Here is a 22844-nt window from a genome sequence, read left to right as displayed (position 1 = left end):
TTTCTCTCCCCTCCCTCCTACAACTGGATTTTATAGTGTCGTGCTTCACTTGTACTGGTGAGACCTGATGAAGAATGCGTTGCATTCGAAAGTTTTTCTAACTGTATCCTAGATATGCAGGTGGTTCAGTAAAATATATCACCTTAAGTAATCTTGCCTCTCATAAGAATTAATCAGCGAATAAATTTAAAAATTTCAAAGAGATCATCTGAAACCCCAAAGAAGTTGATGCAGTTTTTATTTTTTGTATATTTCATTGTCTCTGGCATCTGAAGGAGAATACACAATCACTCATAATTGAGTTTATGCATTACTATCTGCTATGCTGGCAAAGAATCAAATTTGTTGCTGTCATTCAAAAGTAATTGCTTCCTTCTTATTACGTGTACAGGTTTATACAGTTTCTCTCAGTGATTCAGTTAGCTGAGGAGTCAGAACTACAGACAAAAGGGAAGACTGAGACAACAGAAGCGAAGTTAAGTTGCTGGGTAGGTGCGACTTCACAATTCCTTTGGTGTCTAGAGAGGAGTAAGAGTTAATGTAGATTCCACTGCTTCTTTCAGGAGGGTTTCTTGTGGGGTTATGAGATTCACTTCTCTTATCAGTAAATCTGGTAGTAGGAGCAGTGGATTTATTCATGAATAACTGACTGCCTGCTTGAAATGAAAGAGAAAATGAAGATTTGCATCATCCTCTGCATACTTGAACTTAAGCATTAGAGAGTTCAAGTCCTTGTTCCACAAGGGTGCAATTACACTGACTTGAACAGGACAAAAATTAACAGAGGTGCACCTGAACTGGTGAGAGCAATGGTAGAAGCTGTACTGAACAGAGGATCAGCAAGGTAAGTCTTGCTGATGGGTACGCCATTGGATATTGCAACCACAGCCCATCTTTAGATCACAAGATGGATGAAAATGGTAGCAATCATTTAAAGATGCCTTCTTTAGGCTTCTTCTGTAATTTTTCAAGTCTTTATTGAAAAAGATCTATGTAGCCATGATAGGAAGAGTCCTACCCCTTCAGCAGTAATTGTCAAAAGAAAGCAGTAAAGAGTTGGCAATGTGAGCCCCAACTATAGGAATCTGCTGTATTGCTAAGTGGCATTGACTGCTCGGTTGTTGTTTTCTTTTTCTTTTTCCCTTAGAAGCCACACTTTTATTAAGATGGGGGAAAGAATGATACTTTAAGTCAAGTGAGCAGCATAATACAGGAGTACAGTTTTGGTATTCAGTCATCCCCAAATCTGCAAGTTGACACATGCAGTGGTGAATGGAAATGCATCTTTAGTATTTTTTTACATAGAGGTGAGCTAGACTTTTTTCAAGTACAAGCTTTTTTATTGTCAGGCAATTCACATGCATGCAAGTGGACTGTAATTTTCCACCCCAATCCCTTCTGCACCCAAAAAGTTGGCAAGTACTTTCTGTAAGAAGCTTCGCCTGCTGATTCAATTCAGAGGAGATTTGGCATGATTTGGTGGCCAAATCTCCAAATCCAAATCAAATCAGGTGACCAGTAAAAAGGTCCAAATCAATCTGAAGCTCTCCAAATCTTCAGAAAAGGTTCAGAGAGTTTCGATGATTCAGACAGTCCCCGCCCACTGCACCAGGGAGCTGGAGCTGGAGTTGGAGCCGGTAAGTAGGGGGCACGGGAGGGGGGCTGGGGAAGGGGACTGTGAGGGAACCCCTGCCAGGCCCCAGCCTCTGCCTGCTCCCTCAGCCCATCCTAGCCCCCGTCTGGTCCCCCAGCTTGCCCCCCCATGGCTGCCCCTGCCTGCCCCAGCCTGGTGCTTTAAAAAAAAAGTCCTGACTCACTGGGTGCTGCCAGGGGCAGGGGGCAATCCCCACTGCCCCCCATTGCATGGGGGGCTCTGCCATGAGCCCTCTGACCCCTGCCCCCTCTCCCAGCTGACCCATGGCTGCCCTACCCAGCCCAGCTCTGGCCCTTTAAGAAAAACAACAACAAACAAAAAACCCTGGGACTCACCAGCTCCTGCAGCAGCCTCAGGGCTTCTGGGAGCTCATGGTAGAATCCCCCATGCAGCACAGGGCAGCAGGCGGCAGCAGGGATCTCTCCCCTCACTGGGCAGAAAACAGTGAGTCCAGGGGGCTTTGTTATTTTTTTTCCTTAAAGGGATGGAACTGAGGTGGGTGGGGGCAGTGGGGGGCAGCGGGGATCACCCCCCCACCTGACAGCACTTGGTGAGTCAGGGCTTTTTTTTCAAAGTGTGGGGAGCTGGGGCTGAGCGGGGAAACCATTGCCAGGGCTGAGAAAGCAGGCCAAGATGGGCCTGGGTGATTTGGAAATTTGGCTGATTTGGCAGCAGCTGAATCTCCAAATCAGATTCGGCCGAATTGATTCTGGACAGTGATTTAAATCACCAAATCAAATCACTGTCCCCTGAATTGACCGAATCTGAAGCTAATACTAGCCGTTTCACACAGGCCTAGCACTTTCCAATGCTTTATATACTTATGCTTGATTAAGCTTATATCTATATCTCCCTTCCACTTCATAGCTGAACTATTGGCTACTCTGAGATTGCCTTTAGTGTGTGCAAACACTATCATGGTTCTTACAGCTACCTTCACTGAGATGTTGTTCTCATGCTTGCAGAGTTACTTTGAGATTCCATTTGCAAACATAACTTAGAGGGACTGGTTTATAAATTTCCTTTCCATGTATTGGGAAAGGCACCACAAGGGATCTTTTCCAGCAACTGAAATGAGCCAGGAGAGCTCTTTCAGACGTGATCAAATGTTTATTTCATTTAAGATTGTGCAGCAACATGACCCTACAAGTTCTTGCTGCCAGGTGATACTCCACTCCAACAAGGAAAGAACTTACCACCTCGGTAAACAGAGTCAGAACTGAAGAGTAATGTTGAATTAACAACATGAATCTCTGCAGTAGAAGTCTTCTATGATGCAATATGATATTACATGTTCTTGCTGTTAGTGATAAACTAAAGTGTAATTGCTAAATAAAGGGATAACCTTAATTTAAATACAGGGATAGCCTTTTTTTTATGGTTCCAGGTTACTCTACTCCAGTCTTTTTAAGAAGCCCCTAACTAAAATTGCCTGGAAGAGTTGTAGCCAATCAACTATTGCTTAAAGGCCTCATTTCTGTTTAAGTGAGGAATGGAAACAATCTTCCAAACTTCAGTCTTTTTCATGAACAGGAATTCTTGTTGTCCGTTAAGACCTATTACTTATGACAAGGATGATGGGGGACAATGCCTTTGTTCTCATATGTCCTACAGGGTGCTCCCATTATAGGATTTGTAGAAACTGGTAAGTGAAGCAGTAGAGGGTCAGGAGTTTCTTACTGACATCTGTCAACGAAGGGGGTGAAGAGCAGCCCAATACCACTTAAGAACACCAGATGGACAAAGTCTTTGAAGGGAGGGAGCCATTTGTGAGCAACTGTAGGTCAGCAAGGGGAAATGACCCTGCAGGACCAGCCTTATTTGCGTTTCAGCAATAAAGCAGCTTTGTACATTCCATTGCAATGGAATGTGTAAAAAATGCCCCTAGAGTCATCTTGATTATAAATGAAGTCTGGAGGGTTTGTGTGAGAGAACTTCTCCCCAGCCTCCTGTCTATTTGTAACATTCAAATACTCAAATACCATGGGCCCTAAGGCCCACCAGGATAACTTGTAGCCCCTATTGCATGGGGGCTAATGGGTGAATGCTACAACAAAATACTTGGGACAACTAATGAAAAAAACAGGAGTGTCATGTGGGTCAAAGGGTCAAAACATGAAAATAAGTGTGCTTGAGGGGGACACTGAGCAGAGCCCCCCAGTCCTCAAAGGCATCCAAGGAGCTGGTGGACACCATCCACTGGTGCTCTGCCTGGAAACATGCATGGATAAATGAGAGGAAAGTGGCCCCACAGTCTCTGGGCACCTTCCCAGCCAGAGTCTCCTTCCTTGTCAAGTACAGGGCCCACTTAGCCAGGACCAGGAGGAGCTTGACCAGGAGGTTCTGGGACTTGGTGGGGCTGTGGATGGGGTTATCAAAACAAAAAGGTGGGGGGTGAAATTCAACCAGAACCTCAGAAGGAGGCAGGAGACCAAGGTAGTCACAGCCAGAAAAACTCCAGCCTCCATCTCTAGAGTCCCACCTGTACCTCAGGAAGCACAGACAGGGTGTGTAAGCAGTGCCAGAGCATGGACAGGACCAGCTGGTTCAGCACCAGCATTCTCCCATGCAGGGAGAGACATCTCTGGAGCCGTGCCCATGCCTAGAACTGCTCCACCACCCTTGCCTCCAGCTGGTGCCAGTTCTCCAGTGGGGAGGGGTCTATGAGAGAAAGATAGACCCCCAAGTAGAGCAGCAAATGTGCACTCCAGTGGATCTCATGGAGCACAGGTTGGAGTGAGCCCACCTGCCATCCATCACCCACCACCAGGCCAAAGCTCTTGACTGAGTTCAGTTGACCTGGGCAGAGGCAGCAGCCTAGTACAATGCCTGGCAGGCCTCCATCTGTGTCAGGTCACCTGAGTCCTGCACCATGAGGAGTATTTCATCAGCATACACTGACAGAACCAGCTGCATCGCTGGCTCCCAGAGCATCAACCCTGCCACCCACCTCCACAGGAGAACGTGCAAGGGCTCCAGAGCCAAGGCCTACAGCTGGCCTGACAGCAGGTAGCCTTGATGCACCCCTCTCCTGAACAGGGTGGGCTCTGCCAGGTCCCGTTGAGGTTGGCCAAATACTCTGCAGAGGTATACAGCACCTGGAGAGCCTGCATGAAGCCAGAAGCCCACAGCATGCCTATGAGGTACCCACAATCTGCTCTGTCAAACTCCTTCTCCTGGTCCAGGGATAGGAGGGCAAAAGACATTCCCTCCCAGTGAATTAGCTACAGGAGGTCCTGAACCAGGTATAGGTTGTCAAAGATGGAAAGTCCGGGCACTATGTATGTCTGGTCGCGATAGATCACGTCTGTCAGCACAGACTGCAGGCACAGCAAGATGGCCTTCACTGCCACCTTGTTTTCTGTGCAGTCTCCATCCTCCTGGTGGCTTGCTAGAAATATTGTCCTACATTTTCCCCTGAATATTGTCAGTGCAGGTAACCTCAGTATGGTTATCTGCCCCAAGTAGGCATTGTGATATTTTGGGCCTTTTCATAGAGCTCCAGTTGTTGAATAAAGAAAGAGAGAGTATGAAAACATTCAAGTTTCAGTATTCAAGGAATGATGTCAATGTGGCTGAGAAATAAAGTAAAAACTGAGAACGGCTCAGGAGCTTGGGACAAATAGATAGCAACATTTTTATCTCATTATTTTTAGGCAAGATGTGAAACCCTTCCCTTGCAGTGGTACAAATGGTTGAACAAAAGCTCCCTTCATTCAGCTGTGCAAGGACATTTTCCAACAGGAGTTCCTGTGCCATATGGGCAATGTAAAGCCTGCCAGGAGAGTGCATGGGGGTTGAGGAATTTGCTCCAGTTTGATTCATCAGATTGCTCCCCTAACATATACTCAGAGCTCCCAGGGCAGGGGCTGAGGCACTAAAACAAATAAAATAATGTGGATCAGCATTCCAGTTTTCACTACAAATTTCCAAGTATTTTGTAAAGTTTAAAAAATTATGCAATCTATCCTTGTGGGTATTCTGGGAAGGAGTGAAGGGACCTGAACAATCTGGAAGAACAATAAGCTTTAATGAGATGAGTTTAAACCAGCAGTGTCTAATGATGATGCATAATTATTGTAAGACTTGTCTGGACATGAAGTTTGCCAGTATTTTTGTTTCTCAGGTATAACCGGTCCGATATGGTAGTTTCTAAAGGTATCTGTCATAAGTGTTAGAAACAAAAGGGCTGCTGATTCTCACCCTCACTATTAAAGCCCATTTCTGAGATTCCTCATTCAGTAAGAATGAGGAAGAATGAGGTCCAGAGAGGTCTTGCTCCCCCTCTATGCAGCGCTAGTCAGGCCTCAGCTGGAGTACTGTGTCCAGTTCTGAGTGCCGCACTTCAAGAGAAACATAGAGAACCTGGAGAGGGTCCAGAGGAGGCCATTCATATGGTTGGGGGCCTCCGTGGCCAGCCCTATGAGGAGAGGCTGAGGGACCTGAATCTCTTTGTTCTCCGCAAGAGGAGACTGAGGGGGGACCTTGTGGCCGCCTACAACCTTATCAGGGGCCACCAGCAGGGACTCAGGGAAAGTCTGTTCACCAGGGCCCCCCTGGGAGTCACCAGGAACAATGGCCACAAGCTGAGGGAGGATAGGTTTAGGTTGGATATTAGGAAGAACTACTTCACTGTAAGGGTGGCCAGAGCCTGGAATAGGCTTCCCAGAGAGGTGGAGCTCTCACCTTCCCTGGAAATCTTCAAGAGGAGACTGGATAGGCACCTGGCTGGGGTCTTATGACCCCTGCCACCCCCAGTGCTCCCTCCTGCCCATGGCAGGGGGTCGGACTCGATGATCTGTCTAGGTCCCTTCCGACTCAGTGATTCTATGATTCTATGAGATTGTGATACTGCTTTAGGGCACACCTGCCTTGTCTCTCAAGTGCATCAGAAGCAAAGATCTCAAAAGCACTGTCAGGGTCTTCTTCACTGCCTCACTCCTGGTTCAAGCAAGCAGGAGGGGCTGAGTGGGTGCATTTGAGAACAACTTCTTGGAAGTGCCAGGGAAACCATGTGCGCATGCTTCTAGGGACTGTGTACCTAACAATCAACACTTGGACGCCCTCTGAATATTATTGTTAGGGGTATCCATCCTGTAATGCCATGTATGGGATCTCTTGGCCAAAGTTTCCATTTCAGTCACATTTATATGGGAGGCCTATAGAGAAAGATGTTGCTGACAAGATCCTTGCACGCTGGGGTCTGTGAAGAGGGGGACTAAGGCTTTGAAGTGAATCTTTTATTGTATGTTGTGGAAGAAATCAAACTTTGCATTGTGGTTGAATCAGAACTGACAGAGCCAGCTTTTCTTTATTTAGGGCTATACTGTGATCACAGGGAGGATTTCATACAGTAAGGGGAATCACCCACTTGTCTGTTTCAAAGGAATCCTCCTCTTCTCTAAGTTTTCAAGCATTTTTATACTTAAGACAGACAAAGAGAGAAAAAAATATGACCTTGGAGAAACTAAAACAAGTTTACTTAATTGGACATCTGTGCACAGGGTTATAAGACATGAAGGATTTCTCATCTCAAAACATGTATCTGAAATAAGCAGTATTAGCACTTCTGGTCTCTGTCTGTTTTTCTAGTCAAGTAGGCCAGAAGCCCGACTAAATTTACTCCTACAATGTGGAGTGAGCAATAAGTCAGAGCCTTATAGTGTTTTTTTCAGGAACCCAGGCAAGGGACACCAGGATTACTTCGTAGCCTATGCAAAACAGCACCGTTTCATTTGGACTTCCATTTCACCATTTTAATGAGACAGTGTTTCACTTCGAGTTTCATTTCATTTCAAAACCACTGTTCCATTTGGTTTTGTTGAAACTGTTTCACTGTTTCAATGCTGTTTTGAGGCTGTTTTGCCCATAAGCTATAATGGGAAAGCATGAAACTACCTTTAACTTTGTCATTTATTGGCAGATGTGAATGAAAATAGGAGGGATGGTAGCCCCTGAGGGCATGAAGCCTGCCAAGTTTCAAGGAGATAGGTGTGGGGGTTTCTGGGAAACGGCACCTCAAATTCTTGAAAGCAAAACTTGTGTCACTTTTAAGTGTGAAGTCACAGGGAGTGAAAGCTGGAAGGATGGTGACCCTTGCTAAGGCTACAAAGTCTGCCAAGTTTCAAAGAGATAGATACAGGGGGTTCTGGGAAACTATGCCTCAAGCTGCTGACAAGCAAAACTTATGTCACATCTGTGTGTTAAGACACAGCAGATTGTAAACTACAGTCATGGTAGCCCCTGTTCAGTCCATGAAGCCTAATAGCTTTCAAGGAGATAGGTGCAGTGTTTTCTGGGAAGCTGTACCTCAAACCGCTGACAAGAAAAACTCATGATGTGTGACAGTGTGTATGTGTTAAGGCGTGTCCTCACTGGCACTGGGACCTCTAAACAACATGGTAATGTGCCCTAATGAGGTCTCCCCCTCCCCTACAGCCTCATCTCAGTCAACCACTTCAAATAACAGCAGGTAAAATAATAACTTAGTGAGGAGCCGCACCGTAGCACCAGCAGCATCTCAGGCAGCCAAATTGTGACAGAGCCTTTCTTTCCTCTCTTGCAGGATTTTCTTCTCCAGTGTGTGTGCTAAGGTGCGCCCTCACTGTGTCCTTCCCCACTCATTCCCCTCCCTTTCCTTACTTTCTGTTTCCCTGCAGGCAAGCCCAGCTTCAGCTTTGAAACTCAAAATGTTTCGAAACTTTTAAAATGTTTCGACTGCCCTTGTTGTGTTTTGAGGCTGTTTTGAAGCCCTGCCTTTCATTTCAATGTCACTGTTTTGAGGTCGAAACAAGTCAAAACAGCATCAAAAGAAACAGCTGGCAAAATTTCGCTAAGCCCTGTTACTTAGTACATAGATACTTAGAGACCCAAAGAAAATCTTGGATGGAATAGGATCTGGCCTTTAGTGCTGTGATCTCACTCACTGGAGTCATACACAGGAAAACTTTGCTGTGATCTTCTGTCGGTCCCAGGAAGAGCACACTGTGTAGTCTAGCCTGTACATGACAAAGGCTTGGATTGTTGTGGATACAATGAACACTTTCTTGTAACAATAGAAATACCTTTCCTACCTGAGTTTCTGGGAGTACTTTGGTGGAGTGACAATACTCATTCCCCTGTCATTTTAATTGCAGGTGGTCTTTGCAGAAAACACAGGCAGAATTTTTGACACCTTCCCAAAATACTTTCTGCAGCTTTTCAGGTGGCCTGAGCTTGAGGTAGCAGTTCCTCCTGCAGGTCTTTTATGCATTTTATTGTTGACACTGTCAAAATACAGGGACATTTCTGGATTGTTTCTCTGTTGCTGTTGCGGCAAAGTGATGGCAATGCCCCAATCTCCTTCAATTTTTCCTTCTGGGTGTTCTTCATGTTTCAGGTTTTGTGCTTTGTAATTGTATAACTTGGTAAGGTGGTAATTTTGCACATTTCTGGGGAAAACTGCTTGCAAATCTAAGGGGCTGAGTCCAGGGGCTCCAGTCCTATATTCCTTTCTTGCCACAAAATGATAAAAGAAAAATACAATATGTTCACTGTATTCCTGTTAACAGAGATGTGTGTTGTTTCATACAGGTCCAAGATGAGGTGGCTTATGGCGTTTGCTTGGTTTCAAGCCGTTACATTTTCAGAAGCATTTAGAAAACCAGCTACTATGGATTTTGAACAAATCCTAACCAAGAAGACTGTGAATCCAGAATGCTTCATGAATGTTGTAAGTTATCTTTCTTCCTGTTTTCTTATAGAATGGTTGGTATGACTCAGTTTGACATAATTTATAAAGTTCTCCATTAACATGTTCAGGAAAGATGGCTAAAAAACACGGCAGTCTAACATTTTTCACTGGCCGTGTGTAGACAAAATGAGGGGCATGTGTGCACGACACTTTAAAGTACATTAAATGCTTTTGCGCCACTTTAAAGTTGTTGGTGTTTGCACACGTTGGCAGTGTATTACACAGTTATTCCAGCTGCTGTAGCAAATTTAGTGGTGTATTGAGCCTTAAATGACTTGGGGCATGTCAAACTCCAAGGAGTTAGTTTACTGCCCTACAGCTGCAGAGCGAAGCACGGGGCTCTGCAAGAAGCCCATGCAGGCAGCCTGGCAGCAGCCCAGGAAGGCAGGCTCTGCCCAAGGGAAAAAACATGGCGATCTTTTTTTTTTCCTGGATCCCGCCTGCCTGCCTGAGCTATGTGGGGGCCCAGTGCTTACCTCTGCGGCTGTGGTGTCCCCCCAGGACTGCCTGAGCCAGGTGCCTGCAGGCAGGTGCCACCCGGGGTGGGCCACTGCTGTCGCAGAGGGAAGCACCAGCTCGCCCACAGCCCAGGGACTGCTCCACCCACTGGCAGGTCACCCTTCCCTCCCTGCAGCCAGAGAGGTGGGTACGTTCAGATGTGTGCACAACACGGGGGTTTAAAGGGCCCTAAATTGAAGTGATGTTTTTAAAAACCCACCACTTCAATTCAGGGCCCCCATTTCATCTACACACACTCACTGTTTCCAAACAGATTAGTTTGATTAAGGGCCAGATTCTGGTCTACCATTTAGGCACATAAAAGGAATAAATCTGGTTCCAATGAGACCTGCTCTGAGCTCTAAAAAGAGATCATGCAAATAGCAGGTACAGGTATAAGCCAAATCAGAATAATATAGGGGTGATCTAGTCTGATAGGGTTGGCTTCTTTTGTCATAACCCAGTGTTTGGGGACACTGAAGGAGACTGAAAAGGAATTTCAAGTGCAGGGGAAAAGTCCAAGGCACACCAGAAATGTAGGACATTTCAGACTGGCAATGCTAAGACTTTTTCTGAAGGATTTTACCTGTTCAGCAGATGGATCCCCTTGTAGCAAGTAATGGTTACAGCCAGCCCAGAGATAAGTGGTTTTATAGGAGGTAGGAAGCTTAGATGAGTTGACTTTTGAGAAGCAATATTAAAGGTATAAAAAGGAACCAGGCAGCAACCTGATCCCATAACCTTGCTCTCTGTATTGACTTAAATTACCTCTAAGTTAAAAACAAGGGCCATATATTGTTCCATATTTTTAAATGGAGTAATAAATGCAGGCATGTACTCACACCTTTGGATGTACTCGCACCTCAGCCCTAGACTTCTCTCTTCTGGTTGACAACTGACAACATGCTGAAATGCACCAGAAGAGCCAATTCTTTCACTCAAGACACCTACACCTCAGCTCCACCTGTCTCAGTTCCAGCCTTCCTACCACCTAACAGAAGAGATTTTGCCTACTTAAAGAACCACATGCTTAGTCCAGATTATACTTCCCTATTCTTTGATACACAAAACTCCCATCTCAAATCTTTGAAGTACTGTGCCTCAAGTCAGCAATCCAAAACCTGCTAACTAGAGCAGCATTTCTCAATTTGTGGGCCACAAGAATATATGAAAGGATCGTGAACAAACTTTAGAAATTAATCAACAAACTTTAAAAATGGATTCTCCTTTAAAGGAGAAAAATGTGGGAAACCGGGGCTTTTCCCTTGCATGCTGGCAGAGTTGCAGCCTGAGAAGGGCTGCTTAAGGGCCCCCATGCCTCACACACTCACCTCCTACCCCACACACTGGGATGCTGGGACCTGTGGGCTGGGTGCAGTGGGCTGGGAGTGAGGGGCACTGGGTTGGGACTGGCCAATAAAGTTTACAAATGGGACCTGGTGCAAAAAAGGTTGAGAACCACTGGACTAGAGAGTGATGGATGATGGTCTGGATCCAAACTGGTGATTAATCAGGCACAGTTTTGACTGCTTAGTAAGTCCCCTGATACAAAAGCACTTCTATTTTGCCACTGAGCAATCTTGCTTCCGAACAGCAAAAGCAATCTTGCCCTTTTGCTGCTGAAGTTAAGGGGAGGTGACAAGGCATTCTTAATCAGGCCAAAGTGCTTATTACCAGACTTTGTCCAAATATTTCTCTCTGTTTTGTATTTCTTAGACTGATGATAGGATTATTAGCCTTCACAGAATTCTTTCACAAAGCAATAATGAAGCCCTCTAAAAGAATAAGCTTACTTTTCAATCCTGGATACAGGCCAGTCTAAACCAGATTTTTTCTATTACAGATTGTATTTGTAATGTATCAGGGTGCGGTTCCTTCTTTGCTGCCTGGTTCAAGTACTGTACCTTAGGTTTGCTCAACTCACACTGAAACATAGTGGCATTCTCTATACATTTAAGCATTTTGACAAGAATGCCTCTTAATCTCTCTGGCGTGTTCACCACATGATGCGGGTGTTCTTCCCAGCTGCTGTTGTGGATGGTGCTATCTTCAATGTAGGTATCAGCAAAATTACATAGTCCAGCCAACACATGACTGCCAAACCTCAGGAAAAAATGCCCAAATAATACTTTGAACTTCCATGCTCTCAAGTCTATACTGAAAATAAACATCCTTTTGACATCCTCACCCAAATGCTGTTTCTGGTACCCCCTGACCAAGTTCAGTGAACTGTCCAACACAAGAGGTGGAATATGTTTCAGGTATAGCAACAGCACCATGCTCTCTGTAACCCTCACAGAGCACTGTCCTTCTATCCCTTTCCAGGAGAATATTCCCAGATGCCTGTGCACCATCAGGTTCTGCGGTTACTCCCAGATATTAGGATGAACTTTCTCACTAGGAGTATAGTAAAGCACAGGAACAGGGGTGGACCAGCATGTCCTTTACCTCCTCAGGGGTCAGCTCTTGCAGATCTCACTGCACATGGGCTGTCCATCCTCTGTAATTTTTTAACTGTTTCATTCAAGAGATTTTGCTTGTTAGCAAAACATGTTTGTGATTCTGCAATACAGTCACTGTCTCTGTTTCCCAGTCTGATTTGAGTCTCTCCTGCAATCTCATGCTCCCTGAGGGATCATTCTCCTTGATATGGTCAGGCAAATTATGTGAGGGAAGGATCTGTGAATTTTCTCCCATTTCACAGTTCATGCCCACAGCAGACCCCCTGTGATAATAAATTTTCAAATCATCTTGGACCATGTGGACACATCCAGTGACTGGTTCTAACTGAGTGGTGGTACTGTTCCCAGAATCTTGTTCCTGCTGTCCTAATTTTGCACTATCTTCAGTAGAACCATTAAAATTTCCTGGGTTTCCCCTGAGTTTCCTCCCTGCTCTGCTGGTGTATTTTCTTGGGTCCCCACTCTCCCCAGAAAATCTTTCAGCAACCACTTCCCCCTGGCCCTGCCCTCCCCTCCAGCCATTACCTCTCTCCCACCCTAATCCTGTCTCAGGGTCATGGCTCTTAAGCCGTCTGGAGACGATTTTACTCCTTGCTTCAACATAAATTCTGCCTACTTTGAGGCTACAGCCAAGGCATTCTTAGCAGAAAATCAATAATCTCAGTCTGCAGAGATACTTCTGCACCTCCCTTCAGTGGAAGCTGTCAGCTTCTGGAGCATCACTTTGTTGTTAGCTGACACTCTCAGCAACCTCCATCTCATGTAAGTCCACGAGTAAGTGGCCTTCAGTACTACTGTAATTCTAGCCCACCCTGCTTAAGTACTTAGAATCCATTACTGTACTTTCCTAACACACCAGCATCTAACCCTTAAGAGTGAACCATGAAAAAGGGAGCAGGCGGACCCACCCACCTTTGGCATCAGCAGCTTCTCAGCTTCTTCTTGAGCAGGCTGAAATACACTCAGGTGACCAAGTTCCCATATTTGCAAATAAATGGAATAATTCTGTCCCAAGAGCTCATTGAGTATTGTTGACCATGTAATTTGTCATGTTAAATACTGGGGCCTTTGCTGCCCTAGTTCACGGGTTTCTTGCAAAATTATCTTTATGCAGCAGCTTTAAGACAGTATCTTCAGTGCTCATCTCATGAAACTACAGCAAGCTTAAAGGCAGAAATATATCCTGCTTTCTTCGGTTGAACAGCTTTTTGCGCACCTGAGCAAAAAATGAAATCTATCATCTGATTTCTTTCCTAAATCACCTGTCATATACAATGGTTGTGATTTTTGAAAAAAGTTATATCACACGTAGCAAAGAACAAAGCAGTTGAGGGCTGATCAAGGTATTTCTGAGCTGCAGTGATTACCATGTCTAGGGACAGAAGTTACACATAAACTGGTTTAAGTGATCAAAAACTGGTTAAAACTTGTAACAAAACCTGTTCAGTTCACATAAACCAGTTTCAAAATGGCCGAAACTGGTTTAAGATAAACTTGGTTGAATGTAGTATTAGACTTAACTGATTTGTGTCAAACTGGTTTATGGAACTTCTGTCCCAGACTCCTTCCTGGTTCAGGTTAAATCAGAGTCCCCCAGCATCCCAACATGCTTTTCAACCCTTGAATATGCTGTGCTGTCTGCTCCAGAGAGCAGGGCTGGCCCTGCCGCTATATTGTCTAGCTGGAGCAGGGGCAGGGGTGTGGATAGATGCCAGCTCACATGATGTGTGCCTGGATCCCTCCCAGCTCCCTGCACCCAGGCCAGGCCAGGCTTCCATGGAGCTGCAGGCAGCTGGCAAGGGCCCTGCTCCTGCAGCCTGGCCTGGCCCAGACTGGCCCCTCTGCTCCCACCCTCAGCAGTGCCCACAGCCAGCATCACTCTCTCCTGGGTCACCATCTTAGGACTGGAAGTCCCACACCTGGCCCCTGACCTTTGCTTCTGGAAGTCCCTCCCCTTTCCCTCAGAAAAAAATCCAAATCATACTAAAAATCAAACATCTACTATAATATATTCCAATTTTATTTCAAAATATACTTGTGGCCTGATGTATGTGTGTTTGTGTAGTGTACATAGAGGCAATTGCATAATTGCTCAAAATAAAGTCTTACTCATATATTGTGGGGAGGACATGTGGGGGCATATGGGGGATTGTGTGAGGTGTGATTGCAGGGTGGATGTGTGTGTATGGTATGAGGTGTGTGTATATGGGATTTCTGAGGGGGTGTGAGTGGGCGTGTGTGGGAAATGTGGGTGTGGGGTTTGTTGGTGGGATGTGGGTGAGGGTATGGGGTGTGTTTGGGCGTGTGGGAATGGTGGAGGTATGAGTGTGCATGTGGGTATGGTGGAGAGTTGGATGTGTGTGTGAGCCCCCTATGTACACAGCCCCTGCTACTGGAGGGAGCAGCAGGCTGTGGGCCCTCAGGACTCTCATAGCCCACAGCAGGCTGAGCTCCCTGGTGGTGCACAGCTCCAGCCAAATCCCAAGAGCTTCATGTGGCAGTAGGTAGCAGGACCAGGCCAGCCCAGTTCATTGAGTGGGGCTCCCTGTGGCTCACAAAGAGCTCCCAGGGCTTGGCCAGAGCTGCATGTAGCAGTGAAGAGCCCTGTGGATGGAGCCAGGGGTCTGACCCTGCTCCCTGCCACCACATGCAGCTCTCAGGACTTGGCCTGTGTGGCAGGAAGCAGAACCAAGCCAACCCAGCTCCATCATGTGGGGCTCCCCACCAGTACCAGCTGAGTCCTGGGAGCCATAGGTAGTGGGGTCAGGGTCAGGCCACTGGCTCCATCACATGAGGCTCTGGCTGAGTCTCAGGAGCTCTACATGAGTTCAGTGGGCCCCACACTCCCCACTGACCTGGGCTCTGCACTCCCTGCACTCCACCCCCACCCCCCCAAAGCCCTGACACAGGCCCCGCACTCCTGCCCAGGGAAGTTTTGCCCCTGCCTGCAACCGCTTCCCCACCTGCTGCCCAGAGTGCTGCAGCAGGGATAGGAGGAGCCAGTGGAAGCTGGGGGAGCTGGGCAGTTCCCCAGGCAGCTGCAGCAGTGGCAGCAGCAGCCCTGCTCAGCAGCTGTGTGCGCTAGCCAGGGCTATAGCTGGGGCTGGCACTGGGCCCTCCCATGGGCAAGGGTGGGAGCACAGCAGGCTGCACCAGCGGAAGTGGGTGGGGCTCGGCCCTATGCAGAGCACACCAGAGGCAGCCACAGGCTAGTCTGGATACAATTAATTGGTGGGTGCCTGCCAGCAGGCCATATTTCCCACCCCTGGATTAGATATTAGGAAAACCTTTCTCACTAGGAGGGTAGTAAAGCACTAGAACAGATTACCTAGAGAGGTTGTGAATTCTCCAGCTCTAGAGGTTTTTAAGACCTTGCTATACAAAGCATTGGCTGGGATGATATAATTGGCAATGGTCCTGCTTTGAGCAGGGGGTTAGACTAAACGACCTCCTGAGGTCCCTTCCAAACCTAATAATCTATGATTTTATGATTGCCATCCAGTGTAAGATACAGCACCAGGGAGCTGAAACAGCACTCAACATCCTTGGGAAAGTGACAAGCACGAAGAAACCAGACCTCTTTCTTGTTCAGTGGCTTGGACCTGTGGACTGGGAAAACACAGACTCCACAGAAATCACTGCTTATAAACAGGGACATTCTAAAAAATGTAAATAACCCTTCATTTGGCTTCCTGCAGAGTGAAATTATCAGGTATCATGGATACCCCAGTGAGGAGCATGAAGTTGTGACCCAAGATGGATATATCCTGAGCATTAATAGAATTCCTGGTGGAAAAGACAATGGGACTAGAGGTAAGCTTTATTTGGCTGAAGTAAGAAAGCTTTGATTAGGCGGCTTTTTAAAAGACATAATCTAACTTTCCTTGTGTTTGTGCAGCTACATATTTCACATCTTTTAGTTTTAGATAATGATTTTGAACTGAATTTGAGCCTGTATCAAATTTTGAAATCAGGTGAGATGGTTCTGATATCTGGCTTTCCTGGGACCTTTTTGTGCATTTCTAGTTCTTACATTTGATGTTACGTACCTGATTGATCATAGTCTAAAAATGTTCTTATTCTTAAAAATGTTGCATGACATGAATTAAAGGAAACGTAACTGCCACTTAACAGTTTCACAGTTTCATTGTGCACTATGGACATCTAGATAGAAGCTCTTAAAACTATGGTATAACAACATTACTGAAATAGAGAGGACAGAAGGGGGCATCTTTAATGAAGGTGAGTGTTCTCATCCTTGCTGTACTTTGGTGAGAAAGTAGATTCTCTATGTAATAGGGCTTCTATTCCATTACTGAGGAGGAGCAGGCCAGAGAGAGATGTGGCCCATTCAAAAGGACTCAGGTCTGCCTGGTCTGGGATGAGCTATAGATTCCTGTAAGAGCTGTTGTCTGGCTCCAGATTGCTGTAGGAGCCACTGGAATCTCAGAGACTCTGAGGAAAACCACTGCTCCTATCTAAGGTTGCCAACTCTGACTGAAGCTATTCCGGGAGATTTTTTTCCCCACCATGACGTCATGTACATTACATAAAATCTCCAAGATTGTTTTCAATAGTCATCAGGAGATAGATGCTGATTCCGGCAGACTCCCAACCAATCTGGGAAGGTTGGCAACCCTACTCCTACCCCAGATACTGGGAGTATGACCAGAAGGAGCCAAAAAACTACAGGACTGCAGGCATTAAGAAACAAGCCTTAATTGGAAAATGCCTGCAGCTGACTTGGAAACTCTAGAAATGAGACCCATGAGAAAGGGTTGGTAGCGTTGACAGCCTATTGCAGGAGAGCTAGGTCAGGTGGACTGAAAAAGAGCGGTCAAGGGCCTTATAAATCAGGACCCACTGATGGGGTCTGAGCCTGGTCCTTGCAAATTTCAGAGACAGAGCTCTGCAGAAACTGGAGTGGAGAATGCCCTGCAGAAAAACATATACAGAAGCTCAATGATTTGTGTTGCATATTCAATTTATGTTGCTATTTTAAAGCTTCGAGACATGGAAGTGGCTAAAGGGTTGGAAGAAGACCACTATGAATTCTTCAGAAAAGTGTTTTGTTGAGTTTCCTACTAAGGACTACACAATTTGAGGGAGAGCTGGTAGGGCCATAACCAGGTCTGAGTTCCATGCAAAGGGGTTGAGGACCTAAAGGACTACGCAAAGAGGTCCTGTCAGATGGGGACCAAGGGAGGAGAAGCTCATGGACTTCGGGGACTGTGGTGCAGCCCAAGGACACTGTGTAAGAGCTGAGGCAAGGCCACTAAAGTGTTGCTTGGTGAGGGAGGTGGCATGTGTTTAGGGTAAGTACACTGGGGCGACAATAGCTACGGCACAAGGATGGAATGGACACCTTCAACCCAGAACTGGTCATAAAGATATACACAAGCTTACCCCCACATAGATTTAAAAGAAAGAGAGAGAAGGATCACAGCTGCAGCAAAGGGAATTCAGACTGGTGACCTGGTTAAACAAGGCCAGTCTATTTGGAACATCAAGGTGCATCTTGATGAGCGGGTGAGCAGGTTGGAGCAGAATGCCAAAGAGAAGCAGAATTCCTGTGGTCCCTCAGCCATGCTATATTCTGCCATTCTCTTCAGGGATCCAAGTTGTGGGCTGTTCTTAAATCTTAGTAATGGAATAAAGATGTGGATCTAGACTCAAGAGTTTTGGTACTAAATAGGGAAACTATTCTGTTGCCATTGCTGCCCGTTTTCTGATATTGATGCCCTGATCTGATGCCAGGATTGGTAGTAGTTGAAGTTCTGGTGAAGTCTATGTAGAATGCCAAAAAAAACACAACCCCAAACAAACTTCAGCACACCCTGCCATCTGAACAATCCAGATTTCCACTTGAGATCTGAGAAACTCAGTAGAAGACCAGCAGCAAGTTACTTCTATCATTACATGTTGTTCAAACTCTAATCAAATTTGTAAGTAACATTTTCCATTATAGTTCCAGAAATACAAACTCTTTTCACTTAAAATCCTAAGAGGATAGGAGTAAAAATTCATGGAAATATTTATATATTCTTTCCTCTGTAATATCATCCCCACTGTAAGTGGAAACATGAATCAATATTTTAACTTTCATTTCCATCTTTAGTACTCAGCGAACATCCACACATGCCTTATGTCCATGCTTGTACTTTGTCATGTGCTTTAAATCCAAGTCTGCACAAAAAATAAGATTGCCATTAACTAATTCTTAAATATTCTATTTGTAAAATAACAGAGCATAATGTATGAAATGATTTTTTATACCAAATCTACACAAACAAGATACTACCACTAAATAATTCTTAAATATTCTATAGCTAAATGTTACCAATATATCCACTAGTTGAGAAATCAACATGTGAGGACTACCAGAAGTTTATTTAGGGAGGCTTTTAGCAGGCAGATTCAAGTTTTAGGGTATTAGCTAGGGAGTTGTTTCATCACTTCCTATTTCATTTAAATCCTTTATCAACTTTTACAATTCATCTTGCTTTTATTGTAAACCACCCTGAACCTTTTTGAGGAGGGCAGCACATAAATCAAATGACTGAATAAATGAACAAGTAAATAAACAAACAAATGTGGGCAATGTAGAGATAAGGTGGCTTCATTCCCCAGTCCCTCAAAATGACTGTTATGAATAAGACAGTTCAGAAAGAAATGATGTATCAAGACTGATGTTGAATTCTTACAACTCTTTCTGTATTGATTTAATTTTCATCATATTGCCATGTAAATCCCATTAGTCCAATAAAACTTTATATTCTAGGTATTGCTATATAAATGTCCCATTACAGTCTGTATTTTTACTCAAATCTAATTGCACTACAACAATGTTCACATGACAACAAATCCTCCTTTCTTTCCAGGAAAAAGGCCTGTGGTGTTTTTGCAGCACCCTTTCCTAGGAGATGCAACCCACTGGATTTCTAACCTGCCTAACAACAGCCTGGGCTTTATCCTAGCAGATGCTGGCTATGATGTTTGGTTAGGAAACAGCAGAGGAAACACCTGGTCTTTGAAACATAAGACTCTTAAGCCCAAGCAAAAAGCATTCTGGAGGTTCAGGTAGACTGCAGACTGCATGATTGTGAGCTTTTGAAAATGGCAGTTTCTGGGGAACTAATAATGGTGTGTGGGAGCCTTTCACTTTCTGATCCCTAGTCCACTGCTACCCAGACTGGTAGTGATGGGGAGGATGGGAGTGGTCTACAGAAATAGGGTGGTGAAAGCTGCAGGGGAAGGAGTATTCACTGGGGCTGAAATCTGGGAAGAGGTTGTAGGAGCAAAGGAGGGTTGTGGATAAATGGAAGAGAATATGGCAGAGAGAGATGATGCAGGTGCGAGAGATAGTAAAAAGCACAGTGGACAGAGATGGTGAGGTTGAGAAGCTGAAGGGCTGTAGCAGTAGAAGGACAGAATGAAGTGGGATGGATAATCTTTGACAACACAGAAAATGAGGCACAAAACTACGCAGAGCTCAGTTGTCATGAATGAATGATACTGTCTTGAGTCTAAAGGCTCTCCCTGAATGCTGCTTCTAGAGTGTATGTGGCAGGGAGGCTGATGCCTTGGTCAGGTCTCTTTTAAGCAGGATCAGAGACAAAAGAGGAGCTGAACAATCCCCACCTTATCCCTTACATCCATGGTTTTATATGGTGTAGGATTTGGGGGAGATAGCCTCAGAGAGATTGGGGGCTTCCTTATAAGGGCATCTATACACATGCTTCTGGGGGGGGGGTGCGCTTTAATTAGAACATCCCTAAGAGACACTCTAATTAAAGCACCTGCAGTGTCACATGTATTCTGCTTCCCATGCTCCAAAATGGCAGTGGGTGCAGTTTAAAGCTTATTTAAGAAGACTTAAAGCATCCCTGCCGCCATTTTGAAATGTGGGGACACTGAATACATATGACATGGAGGCTACTGGAACATGCTAATTAGCACATTCCAGCTACCTGATTAATCAAGTCTGCTCCTATGCTTGCTCATTAGAACATGTCAGGACATAGATCTATCACATGTATAAGTTCCCCTAAGTGCTTGCAGTTCAGTACTGATGATTCCCACATAGGCAGGGTAAGAGGCTGCCCAACTTGATCACCTGAGCAGTTTCCACTGGGTGCTGTGAAAGGTCAGGGGAAATAGAAAGCCCTAGTATACTTCCAGGCTACCCTCAGTTGTAAGCCTAGTTCAGTGTCTTAGGTAAAATGAGACACCACTACGAATCTCAATCCAGTTCCTAATAGGCTACATCCAACCGTTAGAACTAGCACTAGTCCTCTGTCATTCTCAGAAGAGTACAAAGACTCTGAAGAGGAGTCCAGTGGGCCCAGAGATGAAGCCATGTATCAAGGTTAGGGCACATATACCAACCATGCTGATGCTGCTCTGTTTATAAAGCTCATTAATTTCAAAAACTCTATCTGTAAATCTGTAAATCTCTATCTGTATCTCTATTTGTAAATCTCTATCTGCTTTGGGATACTATTAACAGGGGTCCTAGTCTTCCATGTTAAAATGACATTCTCCAATAAAAAAACATAAACATCCTCATTTTTTCAGTGGTGAGCCCCATTCCCTCACCTCCCAACACTGATTGGCCAAGGGGTCCAGTAGCAGCGCCACCCCTTGATGCTGACTGACCAAGAGGGCTGCTGTTCATGTGGCCCCACCCCTCACCACTGATTGGCAGAGAAGGGTGGGGGCCACACAATGGGCAGCCCTCTCAGCCAGTCCATGGTGGAGGGAGGGAGGGGTTGGCTGCCTCCTTGTGTACCTACTGGGGAGAGAGGAGGAGGCAGCTGCTGAGCTTCTCCCTCCTACCCTCCAGTGGGCTGCCACAGTGGCTATGGGAACTGTTGGTTTCCACTGGGGAGCCAGAATTTTATTTTCAGTATTTTTTTCTCCTAGCAATTCTAAAAATTGTCTGTAAAAACTCTAATTCTGTTTCTTCCGTGGCAAGTGGATTTCTAGGATCCCTGACTATTAGATATACACAAGATAAAACATGCTACCTAATTGAAACAAATTAGCAGGCCTTCATTTTTGAAGGGAAGCAAAGGACCCAGACCTGACACTGTCATTGATCAATTTTTGTTTCACTTAATTAAGGCACTTTTATGTGCTATAACAGCCAACTGATTTCCAATTTATGTATAAGCTTTTTGTGTTTTCTCTCTGTAGTTTTGATGAGGTTGGTAAATATGATCTTCCAGCATCACTACATTATATCATGGAAAAAACTGGACAGAAACAGCTGTATTACATTGGCCATTCAGAAGGGACAGCTGTAGGTATGTTAAGATGAATGATAAGCTACTGTTTCCACTGTTTACCTCATTAGAGGATAATATAAGGTTATGGACTTCACTTAGTAACTGCCTTCTTCACCAGCTTAAAGAGTAAGCTCAAAATATTTTTTAAACTGAAACTTTCAACATTTGAAAAAGGTTTGTGTCTTGTCTAACTAATATTGTTGATATTAAAATCTTTTTTTGGCAGGTATTCCATAGTTTGGCTGGTTTCTTTGGTTATGGTAATGTGACTGGCTCTTGATATTCTCACAAGTCTTGCCAAACAGGGTGTTTTCTTCCTTTGAAATCTCAGCTCCTGAGAGAATCTTAGCTTTCATTATTTCAGAAAGCATATTTCTAGCCCTCTTGGCCTTGGAGGCAAAAAGCCTATAATGAATCAATTTCCCCCCCAGAAGTAGAGGGGGGAAAACCCTAGCTATCATTATTGTTAAAATCCTACAATTAAGTGGCCATTTTGTTATTTCATGGGAGCTTGAAGAACACTCTTGATGCCTGTGTTCAGAAATGCTGGTATTCTAAAACAAATTCGCAGAAACTACAATCAGTATTATCGCATGTCATACTGTCCTAATTGGTAGTATAGGAAGTCAACAAAGGACTAATTTCACTTTTGGGGGGATATTTGCTTGCCTATGTGAATTTAAGTCACTGTTTTTAAGTTTTGTACATAACCATTATCATCCAGTTAATTTCATTTCCTTAGGTTCTACTGTGCCATCAACACTAAAAATAATATTCTACTCATGAACTCAAGCCTCAAACTACTCTGCTACTGATTTATGGGGCAGTAAAGTTACACTATTCTTTGAACATTAAGTGACACAAAACCCATAAAATAATGCATAGGGATTTTGGTAACTCTAGAGGAGAAATAAATCAGTAAACTGTTTTAAAGGAAAGTTAATTTCCCAACAAACTAATTGGAAAATATAGTGCATTCCACTTCTGTCCATCCCGAATACAACTGAACAATGTCCAGAACTCTCTTATCTGAAAGGATTTGGAATTAACCTTTTATTTGATAATATGTGTAGCATTTGAATAATAATTTAATTTTGTTTTCTGCTCCTAACTCTCTTCTGGGTGCCTATACACATGCAGCAAGACTGCTCCAATGCACTGTCAGAACAGGCTTGATTAATAGAGTCTGCTGGAGAGTGGTAATTAGC

The 22844-nt window shown here is 44.8% G+C and overlaps 1 protein-coding gene across 3 annotated transcripts in view; it reads left to right on the top strand.

Moving 5' to 3' along the window:
- The first annotated feature begins 399 nt into the window (after positions 1 to 399).
- Positions 400 to 22844, top strand: part of LOC109324285 (lysosomal acid lipase/cholesteryl ester hydrolase-like) — a 34769-nt gene continuing 12324 nt past the window's right edge. The window contains exons 1-5 of one of the 3 annotated variants that reach the window (XM_019556264.1): positions 400 to 488; positions 9227 to 9365; positions 16045 to 16159; positions 19228 to 19426; positions 21545 to 21654. In XM_019556264.1, the coding sequence (XP_019411809.1) occupies positions 9234 to 9365; positions 16045 to 16159; positions 19228 to 19426; positions 21545 to 21654 (556 nt within the window). In that variant the 5' untranslated portion in view covers positions 400 to 488; positions 9227 to 9233. Of the gene's footprint in view, positions 489 to 662; positions 845 to 9226; positions 9366 to 16044; positions 16160 to 19227; positions 19427 to 21544; positions 21655 to 22844 lie in introns of those variants that run through there. The other 2 variants (XM_019556263.1, XM_019556262.1) reach the window with 2 other exon arrangements.

This window comes from Crocodylus porosus, unplaced genomic scaffold (genome assembly GCF_001723895.1).
Source record: "Crocodylus porosus isolate Cpor-Errol unplaced genomic scaffold, CroPor_comp1, whole genome shotgun sequence".
Taxonomy (NCBI): Eukaryota; Metazoa; Chordata; order Crocodylia; family Crocodylidae; genus Crocodylus; species Crocodylus porosus.
The sequence above is the reverse complement of the archived record's forward strand: the minus strand, read 5'-3'. Positions and strand labels throughout refer to the sequence as shown.